General features: G+C 38.2%; 2 protein-coding genes across 3 annotated transcripts; both read right to left on the reverse strand.

The window, feature by feature from the left end:
* LOC18787122 (protein OBERON 4) lies at positions 1,585-7,091 on the reverse strand. The gene is made up of 2 exons (XM_020557628.1): positions 3,490-7,091; positions 1,585-2,563 (listed from the first exon to the last, which is right to left on the reverse strand). Exons 1-2 carry the CDS (start codon positions 6,632-6,634, stop codon positions 2,004-2,006), a joined length of 3,705 nt encoding a protein of 1,234 aa, XP_020413217.1. The 5' UTR covers positions 6,635-7,091; the 3' UTR covers positions 1,585-2,003.
* Positions 10,450-18,367, reverse strand: LOC18786685 (DNA topoisomerase 2). Of its 2 annotated transcripts, none has more exons than XM_020557627.1 (19): positions 17,380-18,367; positions 16,265-16,557; positions 16,103-16,169; positions 15,741-16,011; positions 15,457-15,656; positions 15,165-15,374; positions 14,933-15,046; positions 14,725-14,835; positions 14,418-14,582; positions 13,995-14,336; positions 13,756-13,889; positions 13,309-13,663; positions 13,027-13,213; positions 12,884-12,933; positions 12,372-12,800; positions 12,092-12,281; positions 11,909-11,976; positions 11,697-11,805; positions 10,450-11,361 (listed from the first exon to the last, which is right to left on the reverse strand). In XM_020557627.1, the coding sequence occupies exons 1-19, from the start codon at positions 17,947-17,949 to the stop codon at positions 10,808-10,810; spliced, it is 4,419 nt and encodes a 1,472-aa protein (XP_020413216.1). In that variant the 5' UTR covers positions 17,950-18,367; the 3' UTR covers positions 10,450-10,807. The 2 variants fall into 2 exon arrangements, with proteins under 2 accessions (XP_020413216.1, XP_007220582.1); XM_007220520.2 differs by having other exon boundaries at positions 11,697-11,802; positions 17,380-17,949.

A 19,450-nucleotide genomic window follows, 5' to 3' on the forward strand; every position in this document is an offset into this window, starting at 1 on the left:
GAAAAGAATTCTTCTCATATAAATATTTCAGCATTCCAAGTCTGTAGGGGAGTCCAAAAGCCTATGTTTTGTTATGTTACAGTGATGGTGAAATCCAAAATCCTGGGTTTTGTTCACTTTCATTGATTGAGTATCCATATCAAAATATTAATGGAGGGTGATGGTAGAATAGGAAAGAGAAATAACAAAAAAGAACAAAATTGATTGAAAAGTATTAAAAAGCAAAAGAGAGTAAGAAAATCAACTCTCTCTCTCTCTCTCTCTCTCTCTTTCTTTTCTCGTTTTCTTCTTTCTTTTCTTCCTTTTTTCTTTCCTTCTTTCTTCTCTCTATTATGTTATGGTGCTTGGTTATTGGTGGCGATGATGGTCGATTGACTGATTAGGTGGTGATGATGGTCTGATTGGGTCTGTAGTGGTGGGGTTTTAATTCAAGCCAAGGATCTAACTCCAATTGGACTCACGTGTTCAAAATAGCACGCTCACTATTTTGCGAATCACATTTTGACCTCATTGTATTAGTATTAGACAAGCGAGTCTGATGTTTTTCTCACTGTTAGATTATACAATCTCATTTAAATTAATCTCCTTTCTTACCAAACTTAAAATTCAACCGTTATTTAACCGTAAAATGAGGCACACTAAACATGTCATAATTCATTACTCTCCAATCACTTCGAAGAAGAAAAAAAATACATATCTAGAAACAAAAAAACAAACAATGCGTTGACGTTTGTGGTATTTGAAGACCCCTTTCAAACTAGGTCTAGTCTCTCTTATCCCCTAGGTTTTCACCATTTTGACTATTAAGTCTCAGATTTACCTTACACGTCTGGGGTACCTTTCTCAATCTTATCTCGATGTTGGGCCCCAACTGTGCCCCCCCAACACCTCAAATCTAAAACTTAATCTACACCCTCCGATTATAACCCAACGAACTACTACACCCTAGATTCAAAGGCGACCAATATCAAAGCCAGAGTCAAAAAAAAGAAATGATATGACGTAAAAAGTATCATTATAGTCAAAACCCTCTTGAAAACGTTAAAGAAAACGTGCCGTACGAGGCAAGAGATTGAAAACGTGAAGGCCTGCTTTTTCATTCTTATACGACATGACGTTTTTCTGGTCCAGCCAGGCTTGTCATCCAACCATCCCTTCCCTATTATATTATTCTGCTCAACCAAAAAAACACACTCGAATTCGACCAAACTAAAAACTCAAAAACAGTCGAAGAAAAACTGAGAAACTAACTGTTATTAGAGATGTAGAATGCATTTAACAATTGGCAAAAACAAAAAGAAACGAAAATTGTCCATACACATAACCATCAATCTATCCAAACAGAACATCAAATTCAAATGGTTTCTGAATTATTTTTCCTGCAACAATCTTTCGATCTACAGTCATTGAACTGCAAACCCAGCTAGTCTAGTGCTGATCAATCGTTGGAGTCCGCTCAACAATGTCGTTTTATGATCGGAACCGTTTATTTTTTCAGTCAATATTTCAAGCATCACCCTTACAAAAATTTAGCCAAATCGAAAATCATTTCATCATTTGATTATCATTGTGAACACTATGTTTATAGAAGAGGGTTATGTTCTCACATATTTAGTCCTTTACAGCATTAGGTTGAGCAAAATACCACAAAACAAAGTTATGAACCGCATTTGCTCAACCAGATTACATGCAGGTACATTCCAACCATTGAAGTAAATTCCTCTGATAAATCAACACTCGATCCACCGTAACCCCAGATTGCTTCCATGAATCATAAATGGGAGCTGTTTTATAACATTAAGAGATGGGGCAGTCTCTGTACAGATTCTGGTTAGTGGTGAAAAAAAGAAGGAAAAAAGGAAGAAATACAACAGAAACTACTTTGGAAATAAACCTAAAGATAGCCATAAAAACTACATTACAACATAAAATTATGGGGGGAATAAGGTTGCAAACACCTGCTGTGGTGAAAGTTCTATAGAAACCCCTGTTGATCTGCCAAATCACAAAGAAAGGTTCCTCTTTGTAGCTTCCATTTTTAATAAAAGATCTTTAATATCTGCTTCCATCCTCATCTTCATATTTGAGTACTCACGATGTGCTCGATCTAGAGCCTGTAGTTCTTCAAGTTTCTTGTTACGCATTTCCTCAGCCTCAACCAAACGCAACTTTGCTATTCTACTCCTATATTCTTCTTCAATTTTTTCATTCTTCGCAATCGCTATGCGTTTCAGCCCCTCAGCTTCTCTTCTTGCATCATCCGCTCGTGTTTGGAACATTTTAGCCTCGGCCTGCTTGATTCTCACAATGCTTTCCAACTCATCGAAGAGAGGTTCTTTCGGGGCGATTGTGTGCAACTCCGTCTCTATAATGCGCTTATCATGCTGGTCATAGTTAAAGCTAGGAAGAATGCTAGCTGCAGTTTCCAACTGAGGTGCCTTTTCTGTATATACAGACTTCAGCCATGCAGGTTCCTGGCTTGGCCCAGCAATCCCATTGCTCACTTTACTTTGATCCTTCCCAGATAAAACGGGTGTTTTGCCTAGCTTCGAATTGTCAGCATCTGAAACCAAAGTTAACGACTTGATTAGCAATCTTATGGTTTCCATTTTCAACCAACTAAAAACAGAATTACAACAACAAAATGGCACAGCTTTCAGATTCAATAAAGCCAAGAGTTGCTGCAACGACATTCTGTACTCATCCTATATCCTTAGTGATACTGGTACTACTTTTTTCCCTTTTTCCCCTTAACATTCTCCCATGAGCATAAAATAGAAGTTCAGAATCATTGAAATATACATTTTTAGTCAAGCCCCCAAAGAATACTAAGAAACACACAAGCTGCAAGACACATAATGTATGTAACACAAGGACCGAAAAAAAAATTATGTATGCAACACAGAAAACAAAGTTACAGATCAGAGATCCAAAATGACAAATTTGAAATTTGCAACTATGGTTTTAGTAGCTCCTCAATGATTTTGCCTGCATTAAAAACCATCAGCTCTAATGGTAAAAGCAGAAAGAACAAAACTTCCCCAAAATATGTTCATTTTCCAGCTTCAATACATAAACAAAAGGCCAAAAAATTGTTCGATATATCAAAGGGTTTCCATATATCTCAAAACAAGGAAAACAACCGAAAACAATTCAATATTGACATCGATTCGCAAATATCCCCTAAAATCTCCATGTAACATCCGTATCTTGTAGCATGATATGCCAAAGCCACTTTCCAGATGGAAATTCCAAATTATTAGAGGAAAGTCATCTTAGAAAACTATGCATAGTGCTACATTATTGGTCTTTTATACTTCAAGAGAACTAAACAATATATGGCAAATTGAAAATATATTTTAGCCAACTTTTTTACAGACAAAAGGCATGATTTCGAAACTAATAATTATGATCAAGTCTACAGATTATGACCCCAAAAGATTGGAAGGACAAAACAATAAATCCTTTCTGATAAAACGAATAACTTACCCACAAGGAAAGCCATGATATAACTGTAAACATCTGGAAGGTCAGACTTATGTGCCAATCTTGCCAGGGATTGATCAGCAATTTCATAAAGTCGTCTCCCTCTCATGTCCTTGCTGACAACAAAAATTCTCTTGACATATTCAAGTTCCCTAGCAAGATTTTCAATTGTCCAATCCTTTGCGAAATTCTGAAAAACCTCCTTCACAAAGCCAAACATCTCAGAGGGATGATCGCAGGCAACACAATGGAACTGCATCTCAGTAGTCCCTTGAGATCCAGTAGCACTGCGTCCATTTCTAATATAAGATTCCCGCAATGCACAATCCGCATGGCACCAATGGAGACAAACATCACACCCAATCCAACTACATGTATTTGAGGCCATATCAAATTTTGAGCACACAAGACACATACAAGCACTGCAAAAACCATTCTTTTGCGAACAAACCTTGCAATCACATTCATCCACAGGCACAGGACTCCGACAAGAAGGATTTCTACATCTTGAGTTCAGAAAAATCTCAGCCAAATCAGAAGATGACACATCACTCTCTTGCTGGAGGAAATCTGGTAGACCAGTCTTTAGAGCAACCAAGATTTCTAGTTGCGCACGATGGGCTTTTAGTAGTGTCTCCATGGTTATGTCAGACCTGCTTTGCAGTGCCTTCTGAAATGCAACCAGCTGCATGCGCTTATCCATATTTAACATAATCTCGCGAATGGTCTCCTTCATACATGCTGCAGATTGTCCTGTCATTTCATGAAACTTTCTGGCCATTACATGTATTGGATCAGAGACGATCCTGGCAATGATTGTCTCGACAAAATCAGCCCCACCAATGAGAAACTGTTCTTGTTCCTTCTGGCTGCTAGTTCTATATAAACTACCACTACTTTTCTCTCTCATTAGTCGTTTCCTGTCAAAACTATAATTTGATCCCATTTCATGAGATCCAACGCTATGCGAAGGTGATCTAACATCTTCCTGGTGCCTTGATTGTCCACCTGTCAACTGCTTATGGAAGCTCAGCTGCCTTTCCAATCCATTTGCCATTTTAGAGCTTCCTTCAGGATGTCTAAGATGTTGTTGCCCTTGGACGGATTGACCATTTTGAACGCCTTGTGATGATTGAGACTGTTGTTGATGAGACCCATTTCCATTCATCAAGAGTCTTTGATACAAAGGAACTTCTTTACTCTTAGCCTCATTCTGAGACAGTGCCTGCCAAGGAACTTCTTTACCTTTAGCCTCATTCTGAGCCAGTGCCTGCCAATCAATCCCCTGAAAAAGGGGGCGACTTTTAACCGATTGTTCAAAGTCCATCGAGTTCTGGGTTAGCGAACAACTAGGGTTGTGATAAAATGACTGAGAACCTGAAAAAGACACTGACTGAGTAAATCCATCCGAGTTAGTACGAAAAGTGCTTAAAGACTGAACACTCCTTGCTTGATCAGGAGAACCAGGAGCTGCCCCAATAGGTAATAAAACATTAGGCAAGCTAAGCGAAAGATCAAGTGGCTCAAGTGCCAACTTCTCATCCTTCATACTAACACCAGAGTGATCAGCTTTCTCCTGTCTCCTAACAGGAGAGGTTGAAAACAACTCGAAACCCCTAGTGCTTGGTCCTTCCATATCATTGTCCATGCAAGTTAGTAGTTCTCTGGATTCTCTGGCATTCCACCCACCATCTTCTGCTGAATCCACCACATGGGCCGGTGCCACAGCCACGCTTTTCCCTTTGTCCTTAAAATTCTGACTCAGACCCATACTTGCATCGACCATATCCAGCTTAACCACTTCATTCTCCTCCTCCTCCTCTGTTACTTCCTTATCCGACTCGGTGATTTCATCATCATCATCATCATCATCCTCAGCCTTCACTTCAAGGTCTATTCCCTTGTCTTGCTTTGGTCCCTCTTCCAATTCCATCGACCTCTCCACAACCACGCCCTTGCTCACTTCCTCCTTGCACTCATTACCTTCCCTGAAACTCTCTTTTTCACCATCCCTATCTTCATGACCTTCCATATTCCGAGCTTCATCAATCATATCGTTCTCACTATTTGGCAACCCCTCATCTTTCTTTTCCTCATCTTTCCTTTCACACACATTCTCTTCACTCACATCTTTCACCTCTTCTTCATCCAAAGACTCGCCTTTCTCCTCCCTATTCTCTTCCTCATCCAAAGACTCACCTTTCTCCTCCCTCACCTCGTCTTCATCCAAAGGCTCACCTTTCTCCTCAACCTTATTGGTATCCGTATCGGACCCAGTTCGATCCTGGGCTTCTTCCATTTCAGCTCCACCTTCAGGACCCAATTGGGCTTCACCTTCACCTTCACCTTCACCTCCTTCAGCTCCAGCTCCAGCAGCTACAGCTTGAGCTTCAGCTTCAGGCTCAAGCTCACCTTCCTCCATTTCACTACTAGCCCTACTCCCACTCTCAACCTGAACCTCCTCCGTCTCTCTCTTCCTCACCTCAACACTCTTCGACTGCTCACTCCCCACCGAGTCCTTGGACCAAGTCGGTGACTTGGACTTCGACTCCGATTTCGACCCCTTTCCATCCCTAAATCTCCTCACCGGAGACCTAACCCTAGACTGTTCACTCCCCGAATCTCTCGAATTCGACCACGTCGGCGACCTCACATCCCTCAACCCCTTCCCTCCTCTCTCCTCAAACTCCTTTCCAAACCTCCGCCACGACAACGCTCCGCTCCCTTCGCGCCTCGGCCGGTCCCGCTCCGATCGAAACCCTTTCGGAAACTCCGCCGGCGACCGCCTGGACACGGAGAAGCTCTCCGACCTGTGCATCGAGCTACGATCGTACCCTCCGCCATCTCTATTATACCGATCGAGCCCTTTTCTCCGGTCGAACCCGTCGAACTCTTGCTCCGGCCTCTTCCGGGCGGTCCTGGACCCGCCGCCGGCGCCGGCCGAGTCCCGTTCATCGTAGGAGCGAGCCGGCGCCAGAGAAGACGCCGACGAGGAGGAAGAGAGCAAACCCTTGCGTACAGTGTCTGGTTTGTAGTAGAAGCTTCTGTGCGAGGTAGAAGAGGAGGTCCGGCTGGGGTTCGGGTTCGGGTTCGGATTCGGATCCTTTCCATACGAATCGAGATCGTCGCTGGATCTCAGTCTCTTCATTTCTCCCCCAAATTAAAGAAACAGAAAAACAAATCTAGAAAATAAATAAATAAAGAGCTAGAATATGTTACATGAGCTAAAGGGGCGTGGAATTTTGCCCCGAGGACATGTCGTATTTACGGGTATTGCCACGGGAGCTGTTCGAAAGTGAGCTAGGGTGTTGCAGAGAGACCGGCGGAGGAAGGTAGGGGAAAGAGGGGAGGGGTAAAATTGGGAAAATAGTGGTGGTGGTGTTGGTGTTTCAGTTTCGGTGATTCAAAGTTTGGTAATGTTCGAGTCAACGCAGTTTTAACTACTGAGGAGAGAGAAAGCGAGAGAGGGAGAGAGAAAGAGAGTGAGTGAGTCGGATACGCAAAGTGCGTGGAAACGCATTCAAGTGTGAGTCGTTTTGTTGGCAGAGCAAGGGAGAAGAGTACTTTTGTTTGAATGCACAAAGTAGAAAGCTGCGTCCTGCACCAGGAGGAGCACGTTAGTTGTTGGTCGTCTTAATTAAAGGGTAATGCTAGACTTATCATATTTTTATATCATATTATATACTACTTTTTTAATAGAGATAGAGCCTATCAATACAATGGGGCTCACCTCTATTAGAAAGAGGTGGTACACAATGTGGTATGAAAAATATGATAAGCCGAGCATTTTCCTAATTACAAACTAAGGCACGTAGTAATAGGAGACGTAGTTAGATTAGTTGGTCAGGTTAATGAGTCGGTGTACTTGTATACAAGTTTGAATTTCCCTAATTTAAACTAGAGTTTGTATTATACAATAAAAGTTTTATTTCTAAATTTGAAAATCAACATTAAAAATTTTCCTAAATGTTGACGTTGCAATATTTTTTTTTTAGTACAAACGATAGTCTAAACTAAAGAGAATGAGAATTTCCAACACACACAACTAAGTGTCATGATGGTGAGCAAGGTCTAAAATATCGATGGTTTCAAAAATATCGGTGGTTCAAAAACATGAAATTTTCAATGGAAATAATGGGAAATTATCGATATCAATAAAAATTGAATAAAAACCATGAAAAGTGTATGAAAAACTTGGAAATTTTTCTTGAAACTTTGGAGGATGTTTATTTAGTCAATTATCTGTTACTTTATCACAAAACTCCTTTTCATTGATTTCTCATCCAAAGATTGATGATTTTATATTTAAAAAAGTTCTCCAAATGACAAAGTTTGCCTTTGAGATTAGATTGCATATACTTTATTGAGGTTAATTTTGTCATTTGCATAAGTTTTTTTTCAATGAAATTATCAATTTTTGGACAAATAATCAACGAAAAATGGGTTTCGTGAAAACAAACTAAAACCTTAGTGAGTGTTCATGTAATATTTGAGACCTGAGTGGATTTTGTGAAAACAGAAAAAACCTCATAGGGTGTTAGTGCAAATAACTCTTTAAATTTTTCATTGTCTTCATCATCTCAATATTATTGATATTATAGCGATATTTTGGCCAAATGTTGCTGAAGTATGAGAGAAATTATCGACGTCGATATTTTCTGATATTATCGATACTTATACGATATATGTATGGATATGTTCCAAAATATTCGAGACCCAAAAAAAGGATAATATCCTCAATATTTTATCGATATTATCGTTATTTTAGTCCTTAGGTGTGCGAACCTAAGACCTCTGATCTGTAAATCAAAACCCTTTTTCATTAGGCTGGATCCCGTTGATAATAAAATAGTCATATTAATGTACTATAAATTTGGTAAAGTAAGCCTATTAATTAGATCAACACTACTTTGAAGAAAAACAATTTGTTCTGTTTAATGATCTCAATAATTTGTTAAGAATACGAAAATACTATGAAAATTGAATACTAGAAGATCATAAGTTTCGGTTTGTTTTGTAGTGCGACAAATAGTTTCAATAAAAAATAACCTACGTATGATGTGACTTATTTTAGATGCCTGAGATGGGGACGCTATAACATAATGGCCTAAAGGTACATCAACTTGTGACGAATATGGCAAAAGAACGACCTTATTTTCGAAGGACGGGTCATTTCCATTTTAATAATTCACCTATTCACTTCACAAATCATAGATTCACAAACACATGGAAGAAAAATTTCGTCATTGTTGGTATCATTCTTCAATCACACTCAAAACATTGCTAATAAAATAATAGTAATATATAAAGTAAGTATGAGATTTCGAAACTTTATTTACTCTAGAATGTTTACTTGTTATGAATGAGTAGTTGAATATTATTTCAATTATTGTTTCTCGTGTATTTGTTAACTGTGTATCGGTTAAGATATGAGTAGTTTAATGATTTCAATTCGTAGCATCTTTTATATTTACTAACACATAAAAAAATTAAAAAAAATTTGTAATTTTTTAACGTTAAAATCTGTAATCAAATACTTTTGTTTTTTATATTAATTATTTACATCACATCAAGCAAAAGAAATTAATATGTAATGAAAAATTGTTTTAAAAATGATTCTGTAGACTCGAAATGTCAACATGCAACAGGGTTGTATGTTATTTTGTATTAGCTGAAATAGTTGAAGGCGGCTTGGGCCATGTTTAATATTCTTGTATGCAGCTACGTAAAACTTAAAAAACCCAAAAACAAACAAGAGCCGTTTCTTTTTTTTAAGCAATCAAATTGTTTTATTGATTGGAATAAACCGTTGTTTATTTGATTCGATGGCCGAAAATAGAGGAGAGCCGAATCACCATAAAACTTTGGGAAGAGATACAGAGAGAGACGTCAAGAGCCCATTAAACTGTTCAAATCGTAGCCCAAGACCCTAACAAAGCGCCAAACCATTTGATCCCTTTTCCTTTTCCTCTCTAGGTTTAAATCCATTTTCTTTAACCAATAAAAGTTGGGTTAAATGTCCATCTAATTCCAGTGTTTTGTTTGGATTTTTAATCTAGTTATTTTGGTTTGATGTCTTTTTTTGTGTAATTTGGGCATTAATGTGAGCACATAGAGGTTGTCACATCAAAGTCGATTAACGTCTAATTAAGCAAAATTGAGAAACTTCCGGTGTAACAATATCCTTATTTGGTGTTTTCAATGCACTCGTGTTATAATATGTGTGTTCGTTTATTAATATAATGCCATAAAATTGACATGTTGAGATTTTTTATGCGATTGTTGCACAATTACGTGTTGTAACCAATCTGGTTCATTATAAAACGCAATCTCGGTCTATTTCTCAATAAAACGCAAGAAACAAATTGCCTAAATACAAAACACAAAAGGCCAAAGTAACAATTTGGCAAAGCATATCGACCAAAATGGTATTTCGGCCCTTAAAAATGGGTGGAAACCAGACAGTTCCAGTTCAAAGTCGTTGGGATCCAAAAACAACCCAATAGCCAAGCGTCCAAAAAGTTGTTGGGTACCACTTGCTTTTACGGTTTTCAGAATGAAAAGAGTTGAGAAACTAGACAAAAGCAGGCCTATAAACACTTTAATCTGGTCATCAACAGTATACAGAAACTGACTTCTTCGCCTATGGTAAGTTTTGATTTATTCAAATCAACAAAAAGAAAAGCAAAAGCTTGTCAAATGCTTTCTTTCTTGACAGGGCTCTAAAGATTGTGCCTTGCAGTAAGGAACTTTATCGAAGTCCAATAACTGGAGAAAACTTTTGTACGCATCAGCCACCACAAACGTGAGAAAAACTTATATATCATGTGATAACAATATTTTATTATTTTCAACTAATTACGTTCTGTCAGGTGTGATAATTTTTTCACTGACAGCGTGATTAGTTAGAGATAGCAAAATCGTGTTTATTCCTATAACATGCAAGTTATTCGCATACAAAACTTGATGATCTCAACATCCAATTGGAACTTGCCACATCAAAATGAGACCAATACATACCAAACTTGAAAGTGAAATCTTCGGACTTGGTTTATCAGCATGATAATAAACTCCTCAATCTTGGTGACCCATTCACAGTTCAATTTGCTAAACTAACACAAATCAAGCTAGATCTTCAACAGATTTACAACACAAATCAAACTTGATGGTAAAATATTAAAACTTTGCTTATCAGCATGATAATAAAATCATAAAAACTACAATTTAAAATACAAGGGGAATAATGAGCTAGAATTCCCACAGCAAGCTTCTTTTGCACACTCAATTTTTAGCATCTACCATCAACAACAAAAAACTAGTCCTAGTCCTCTTCACTTGCATCAAAATCAGAATCTTCACTGACCTCCTTCTCACTCTCCGAGTCACTCAACACATACCTTGTCTGCCTGCGGTTTGTCCTCTGAGGTCTAGCTCTGGCCGCCACTGGAGCGTCACTTCTTTCTTCAGTGGATGGAGTGTCCACCTTCTCTTCACTTTCAGCCATCTCAACCTCCAAACTAACTTTGCCCATCACGGAACTACTTTTCTTGTTGAATGGGGATGCCCTCATCTTCCTCACTTTCGGCTCCGGTGAAACCCCGGAAGTTTCAACAGGCTTTAACATGTCAGTTAAAAGCTTCTGGCCTGATGATGATGAGGCTTGAGATTGCTTGTTAGCTGCTGCGCCTCTCTTCTTTGCCGCTGCAGGGGGTTTTGATGCCTTTGTAGTTCCAGCTGCTTTTCTCCCTCCCTTCTTTCCTGCTGCTGGGGCAGCTGCTATTTCTACCTCAAAATCCTCGTCATCATCTATTTGCATGGCCCTTTTGCTAGGTTCTTTTCTCTGGACTGGTTCTTGTGGCACTTCGGTTTCCTTACCTGTGGCAGTAAAACTATGTTAATTCACTACTTACTGATTAGCTGGAAAAGCTTGTAAAAGGAACCATGAAACTCATTATTCATGCTTCTTTTTAAATGAACATTGCAAGTTAATCCTAGTATTTTTTTTTTCCAATTACTGAGAAAAAAGGAAAAGAAAAACTAATGTTCATTAGATAAGCGCATAATTAAATTCCCAAGCATACTGCATGTTCCATTCTCTTTTACTCCAGACATGGCCTCTGATTGATAAATCATAAATGTTATCTAGCAGCAGTCTCTGGGAATGTAAAAGAAAGTTAGAATACACAAAGAAGGATAAATATAGCGCGTACCTGCTGAATTTTCGGGAGATGAATCAAGATTATAGGCAGCTAGTCTGTCTTTCAGCTCAAGCACTTCATCATCATCATCACTCAAAACTACAGCAGATTTTGCCTGCTGCTGTTAAACAAACAGAATAACATAAGTTACAGTTTTCCAAGGTAATAGGTATTCCCTTAAAAAGGTAAAACAAAACAATTAGAAATAAAGCAGCAGCGCAAACCTTCTTGCCAGCAGGAGCTTTCTTTGCAACTGCTCCAACTTTCCGTTTCACTATCTCAGGAGCTTTCTCTGACAAAGCAGGCAGATCATTTTAGTTAAATGAGTGCATAAACCAAAAATTCAAAGACGAACTAATGTCTGTGGGATATATTTAAAAGAAAGCTTTTAACTAATCTAGGCTTACCCATTTCAAACACAAAACTGGAAGATGTTTCCCTGCTTTCAGCAGCAGCTTCTGCATTGTTGGCCTTCTTATTATTCTTGCGTGGGTTTTTAGGTGCTGGTCTAGAAACCTTAGCAGCAGGTGCATTTTTCACTTGGTTTCGTGATTTCTTTTTTGCCTCCTCTGCCAGAGCCTCACTTTTCTCCAGCTCCTGATAGAAATAATAATACATCATACATGAGAAAGGTATAAAGCATAGTGAATAAAGAATGGTGAAACAAAATTAATTTTTAATACATACACCAAGTTCCATTTCAAGAGCATCAAGATCCTTCAACCACAGTGACCTTGGTGTTGAATTTCTCAACTCAGCAACCTCATTATTGACCTTATCCCTATCAGCGCATAGGGCCTGAACCCTCTCAATGGTCAAGGTCCCAATTGCCATGGATATGAGATACTCATAATCACTAATACGTGCTCCATTTCCACTGGCAGACTCAGAGTTCTCTTCCGTTTCTTCTGTATCTTCAATTGCCCCAGCAACTTCTGGCTCTTGGGCCTTGGTCTTCTTTGGAAAGGGAGTGAAACCTTTCTGTTGGAGCTCAAGGAATAAATCAGCCCTCCTTCTATTGCTCACAATGATCTCTCCATTTACGACAGCCAGGATAAACCTGACCTTGTTTTCCAATTTTAACAACTCCATCTCAAGGTTATCCAATAGTACTTTCTGCATATATAATAGAAAATCAGTTAACAGTTGTATCCATATCCAGGTCAACAATACAAACATTTGTCTACTGATGAACTCACCTTTCTTTTCTCATAGAATTCAAGTCTTAGGTGAAAAAATTCCTCAAGAACTGCGGAAAGAAGAAAATAAACAAACAGAAAGTCCAGTTATATGAATTGTACAACAAAGAATTAATCAAACAACCTCGAATTGTGTCACATACTTTGTTCTGGAGTGTCGTATTTCTTTATCACGCCTTTTGGATCAAACAGGTGCATATTACTTGTGCTAATGCTGGTGGTCAGTTTAAATTTCTTCAGCAAACCCTCTTGCCTGGCAGCCATTAGGTTCTCTTCAGGTAAGTGGACTATGATATCTACAGTACTGTGATCACTGTGCTGTGTGAAACCCTGAAGCATGCATAATGCACTTAGAAACTGAAAATGATCTGAAACACATGATGTTGATGAATATTGCAACTGTCAAGAGTTTTAGGTGACCTTACCTCAATGAATGGATCCTTGGCCTTGTCATTTCCTTGAGAGATAGACTCAAGGAATTCCTTATAATCTTGAGTCCACCTACGGATTGGCAACTCCGAAATCCTAACTGTTGTCTCATTGCCCTCCTCTATGACCCCACATACAGTGTAGCTTACACCTGATTCCTTGACAGTTTTCTCAATAGTTCCAGAAAATCCTCTGTACCAGGGATCCATTGGCACCATTGCTTCACCATTAAGCAAGCGCCTTACATTTGCAACAATGTCTCTTGTATTATAATTAGGAATGTAAGAGCTCCACCCTGTACCAATTCCTTCACTACCATTAACTAAAACTGTTGGTATAATTGGAACATACCTATAAAACAAAAGCCATATGTCAGTTATATTTATCCACCATCAATCTAAATGCAGTGTTCTTACTGTAGAGACAGGAAAAATTATAAATACCAAGTTGGCTCAATAGATTGCCCATCTTCATTCAAGTAGTCAAGGAGTCTGTCATCATCCTTCGGGAAAAGGAATCTTGTAATAGGAGAAAGCCGAGTATATATATAACGAGCACTTGCATGGTCTTTGCCTCCCTAAGTAGCAAAATACAAATGTAAATAAAAATATCTTGGAATACAGTTACGCAACATGACAAGCTTCAATATTCTTAAATTATTGACAGGAATGGTTAATCTCACCAAGTTACGGGTACCAAATTGACCATTTGGTTGAAGAAGATTGATATTATTGCTGCCCACATAATCCTGTGCCATTCCAATGATAGTACTCGCAAGACTCTGCTCACCATGATGGTAGGCAGAATGCTCAGACACATAACCAGAAAACTGGGCAACTTTTGCTTCCTTCACAAAGTTCCTCTTAAAGGAGCAGAACAGAATCTTCCTTTGACCTGGCTTCAAGCCATCAACCATTGACGGAATTGACCTTTGCAGATCAGCCATGGAAAACTGTATAAGCTCTTTGTGAACAAAGTCACTGTACTTTATAAGCTTCTCCTTCTGATCAAGATGTACAGAAGGCTGCAAATACAAAGAGTTAAGAGTTTCCATAGAATAATTTCCAAAATACAAATGTTAATGTAAATTGCCAAAACTTCCCACCTCAAACTGCCGAAGCCAGTTCTTCCTCTCTTCTATTTTCTTCTTACTGAAAGCAAGCTCAATTGCCTCCCCATCACGCTCATCTATCCAAATAAAATCTTTCTTGTGCATAGCAAGATTTTGAAAATAGTCCCTCCCTTCTTTAGACGTGCTTGTTCCCAACCCCTAAAAGGATATCAATGTAAGTAGAAGAATAAGAATATAAAAATGGTACAATTCCAGTAACACTTCACAGACCATATAAAAAGATGGTACAATTTCTGTAAGTATAAGAATTAAGAGTATTTCACTTAAAGTGAATACAAACCTTATAATACTTTATGGACCAGCCACTTGCATTGCCCCTCAAACTTTCCTTCCATGCCTCATACTCGGGCATGGAGTAAAATGCAAGTGATTTCCCATTTTTGTGGGTTGCCTGTATAGAAATAATATAAGTTATAGTTGTCTTTCAAGAACAATCTTCCACATGTGTTGAATTTGCTAAGCGAACTAGCTAAATCAAGTAAGCCAACCTTGACAATCGGAGTTATAAACTCAACCAAAAAAGATGGAATTTTAAGCAGTGATGGCCAGAAGGAATGAATGAAGTTGATCAGAAGTCCTTTGATGTGGGAACCATCATGATCCTATACAAACATTAAACTTCTCTTAGTGATCAGAAAGAGAAAGAAATGCTGTAAAGGTTTCATAGACAATTTCAAACGAGAATAAAACCAAAAGAAATAGAAGCTTGAGGCATTCAACCTGATCAGTCATAATCATCAGGCTACCATATCTCAAGGACTTAAGACTGGTATACTCTTTATCTTGCTGCAGTCCAAGAATCCTCTTGATATTCTTAATTTCCTCATTATCCCTGACCTGAATGGCACTAGCTTCTCTTACATTAAGCAGTTTACCCCTCAATGGGAAAACACCGTAATGATCCCTACCTACAACAGCAAGCCCTGCCATCTGTGTAGGATAAGGTATGTCAATCTATTGTAGACAAACAAGTTAAATGAATGTACCGAATTTGTAAAATATGAAAACTTACTGCAAGAGCTTTAGCTGAATCCCCTTCTGTCAAAATCAAAGTACACTTTTCAGAGTTCTTCCCTCCAGCTAAGTTAGCATCCTCAAGCTTGTTGATATTATGAACCCTCTCTGTTTTTGTCCCATCAGTTTTCTTCAGGTCTTTGTTCTGCTTAAAATTTGCCCACGAGAGAAGACTATCCACAATTCCAGACTTTGCCACTGCAAAATAATTAGTACATGAAAATCAAGTTTGAGTATTTCAGTCTAGTTGTCTACTTGAACAATTGAACTAGTGTTACATACCTTTAGTTAAGAACGCTGGTGTAAGTTCACATTTAGATCCAAAACTATTTGGGCGAATCGTCAAAGTTTCCTTTGTTTGGGAATCAAATGCAGGGTTGTCAATAAGAGCATTGACAAAGACCCATAGATAATTCTTCACATTATGGGCTTTGAGGTTGGCATTCTTGTTCTTCTTATTTACAATATTCATCACATGATTCGTGATTTGATTTGTGACGTAATCAACATGAGTTCCACCCTTGATTGTTGCAATTCCATTCACAAAGCTGACCTGGTAAAAAGAAATCCGACAACATGAGACTCACAATTCCATGTGTACAGAACTTAGTAATTTCTCTGTATCAAATTTTTTTTGTTAAAACCTGTTGAAACTGCCCGTCACTGAGACTAACACAAATCTCCCACCTATCATTAACTTTCTCTGTCATCCTGTCAAATGAGTAGACATAGTGAGAAATTCCTATTATAAAGAAGAAGAAAAAAGAATGAAAGATTCAGAAACCAAAAAACTTCATAACAAGAACCTTGGAAGGGGAGTATCTCTAGATTTGCAGGCAGATTGTAAGTAGAGGTCAACATAATCAAGAAATGACTTTACAGGGACCCTCTTTCCATTCAGCTCAACCTTCACAGTCTTTCCAAGGCATCCAGCCAAGTCAATCACTCTCTTTTTCATCAATGCAACCACGTCATCTTCCAGATGGGTCATGTTAAACTTCGATAGGTCCGGCTTATATGTAACCCTGGTCCAGTTCTCACTCTCTTTGCACTTGGTGATGGCTGGCTCAGTTTTCTTCCCCATGTTGTTAGTGAACACCTGAAATCAGCAAGAACCAGATTATTCAAGTGATATAAATGAGCATGATATCTCTGCCAATTGAATAAAACTCATAAATATACTTTGGAAGTTGGTGTTCACCATTTCAAACCCATAAAAAGTAAAATCCTAACATTTGAACATTTTGTTTTTCTTTACTATTCATATAATCTCATCAATCAAAAGGATCCCATGATGAAAAGAAGGAGATTATTTTCCTGGAGGGTCCTCCTAGAAACAAAATTAGGCTAACACCATACGATGGTCTTTTGTATGTCAAAAGTAAAGTTCTCCCTTCATGTCCACATCAATGTTATCAAACAAACCCCTAAACGACTAACACAAAACTACTACACTAGCACACTAATACTAAAATACAGTCAAATCAAGAATTACATGCAACCCATAAACAATACACACTCACATAATTTTCAAAAGATAAAGAATAAAACCAGAATCACAATTGGATACTAAATTCAAGATCCTATACCAGGTCTAATCCAAGCACAGTAGGCTTCAAACTGAAAATGAAAAAAACCTAAAAGCATCTGATACTACTCCACAAGAATTGAAAGCCCAGATCCGAATCAATCGAAAACCTACGTAGTCAGGATCCACCATTTTAACAAAAACCATGAAGAACCCCGAATAAATCACAAGTTACAAAAACGAAAATGCATATAAAAAATGAACCCTAATTAATCAGAATCCCAATATATAAAAACAGCAATAACAAACCCTAATTCCTCAATTCCACCATACATTAAAATCCTACAATAAGAATCAAGCATCACAAAACTTCTAGAAAACACATATTAATACCTGCTTGTACTTCTTCTGTCGCTTCCCGTCAGCAGTCTCGATGATGAACTCAGTGGAGAAAATGTTCGTAAGCTTGGCACCATAGCCGTTGCGACCACCGGTGGTCTTCTTCTCCGTATCGTCGTAATTGCTACTGGTCAATAGGTGTCCGAAGATCAACTCCGGCACATACACCTTCTCCTCCTGGTGAATCTCCACTGGTACTCCAGCCCCATTGTTGTAGACACTTATACAGTTCTGCTCGACGTCAATGATGACTTTCACGGCGTCCATGGACGAGTCTCGCTGTTTATTATCGGCGGCGTTGACGAGGATCTCATCGAAGATCTTGTACAGTCCGGGAACGTAGCTGATGGAACGGTTAACCATCTCGTCGTTTTGATAGACCCATAGGATTTGGGTGTGCTTCTCGATCGACCCGATGTACGTGTCGGGTCGGAGCAAGATGTGCTCGAGCTGGCTTTTCTTCTGGTACATCTCTTCGATTGTCTTGCCTTGGCCATCAGTTGGGGCTGGGGCTATGTTAGCGCTGTTGCTGGTTTGGAGTGGGCGTTTCTTCTCGATCGCCATGGCTGTGGCGTTTGGATAGACGGAGAGACGGAAGGTTCCAGAGAGAGGAAATGGGTGGGTGAGAGAGGGGGGTTAGGGATTTAAAGGAAAGGTGCAACGGTCAATAGGGATTTGAATTCAAATGGAGGGGTTTTGGGCGCGGTGTTTTGAAATTTTGGGATGGGCGATCAGACGGCTGTGGTTTTGAGTTTGGGAATCACGTGGATATGATGAAGGGGACTAGGACAGAAGGGAATCAAGGGATTCGGTCCATCTCTGTTGCAATGGTGCGTTGCGTTTTTGATGAGTTGGCTGCACGATACGGTTTCTCATATGATTATCTCATCATGAATATTTGTTTTTTTTCCTTCTGTTTTTTTTCAACATTTATTTTTCTATGTAGAACATTTATGTTATTTTTATTGATTATGAGTTTTCTTTTTTTGGAAGAGAAAAAAAAAAAAAAAACTACAGTGCACTTGAGCTCGTCTGGCAACTTGGATATAACTCACTAAATTCAAAGTATTTTATAGAAGAAATGAATGTAGAGGTGAATGATTTTATCATGTACTTTTTACCATTTTGGGGAGATTAGAAAGGATAAGTTATAAGGTGTTGATATCTTACCATTCTGGGGGATTGGATGAAATTTTCTTCTTAAATAAGCCATCTTTCTACCTTCAACTTGAACAACACTCCTTCATTTCTTTCTTCAACATGTCTAAGTTTTTCAGTACAATTCAATCCTAAGTAGCAAATGAGAATATTGTTTGCATTCATAAAGTATGAGTCATTCCTCCTATACAAAGTATGAGTCATTCCTCCTATACAAATCATAAATTAACACCTATATTGATAAGTGGCACTATTTCTAACTATTTCAAACATCATTCCAATTTCTCTCTACTTATTTTAATAATTTTTTTTACTACAAATTTTCTCTTATATAATACAAATAGTGGTGGTGAAAAATACACCACTCATACTGAAAATGGCTTGTTAAAAATACATAAAAAAAAAATTGGATGCACGGTTGTTAGAATATGATTTATCTGTGTGGAAAAATCGGCTCCTTATGTAAAGAACCAAGTCTTGTGTTCGAATCATCCTCCTTTATTATCGTTTGTATAAAGAAAAAAATAAAAATTATTTGAGATTGTACAAATATGCGAAACAACCTGAAACATAATGCAATTCAAGAAATTTAAAAACTACAACTCATTTCTCAAACTGAAACTAACTTAAGCGCCCAACTCCCTTTAGGACATAATCCTAAAAGAACTTTTGCTTTATTTTGAGCATCTTCAAGGGAATATCCAAATGAAGTAGACAAAGTTGTTCTATAACAACCTATGTTGCATATTAAAGAAAGAAACTATTATTTTATGTGGCAACACTTTTGAAGGAACAAACTATATATGTGGGAATTGTATAAATTGTTATTATATTATTTATTTTTGTCCTCTTTGTATTTTATTTTATTGATTATTACTTTTATTTTTAAGTGAGAGATGTGAGATGA

The sequence above is a fragment of the Prunus persica genome, chromosome G2, assembly GCF_000346465.2.
Source record: "Prunus persica cultivar Lovell chromosome G2, Prunus_persica_NCBIv2, whole genome shotgun sequence".
Taxonomy (NCBI): Eukaryota; Viridiplantae; Streptophyta; class Magnoliopsida; order Rosales; family Rosaceae; genus Prunus; species Prunus persica.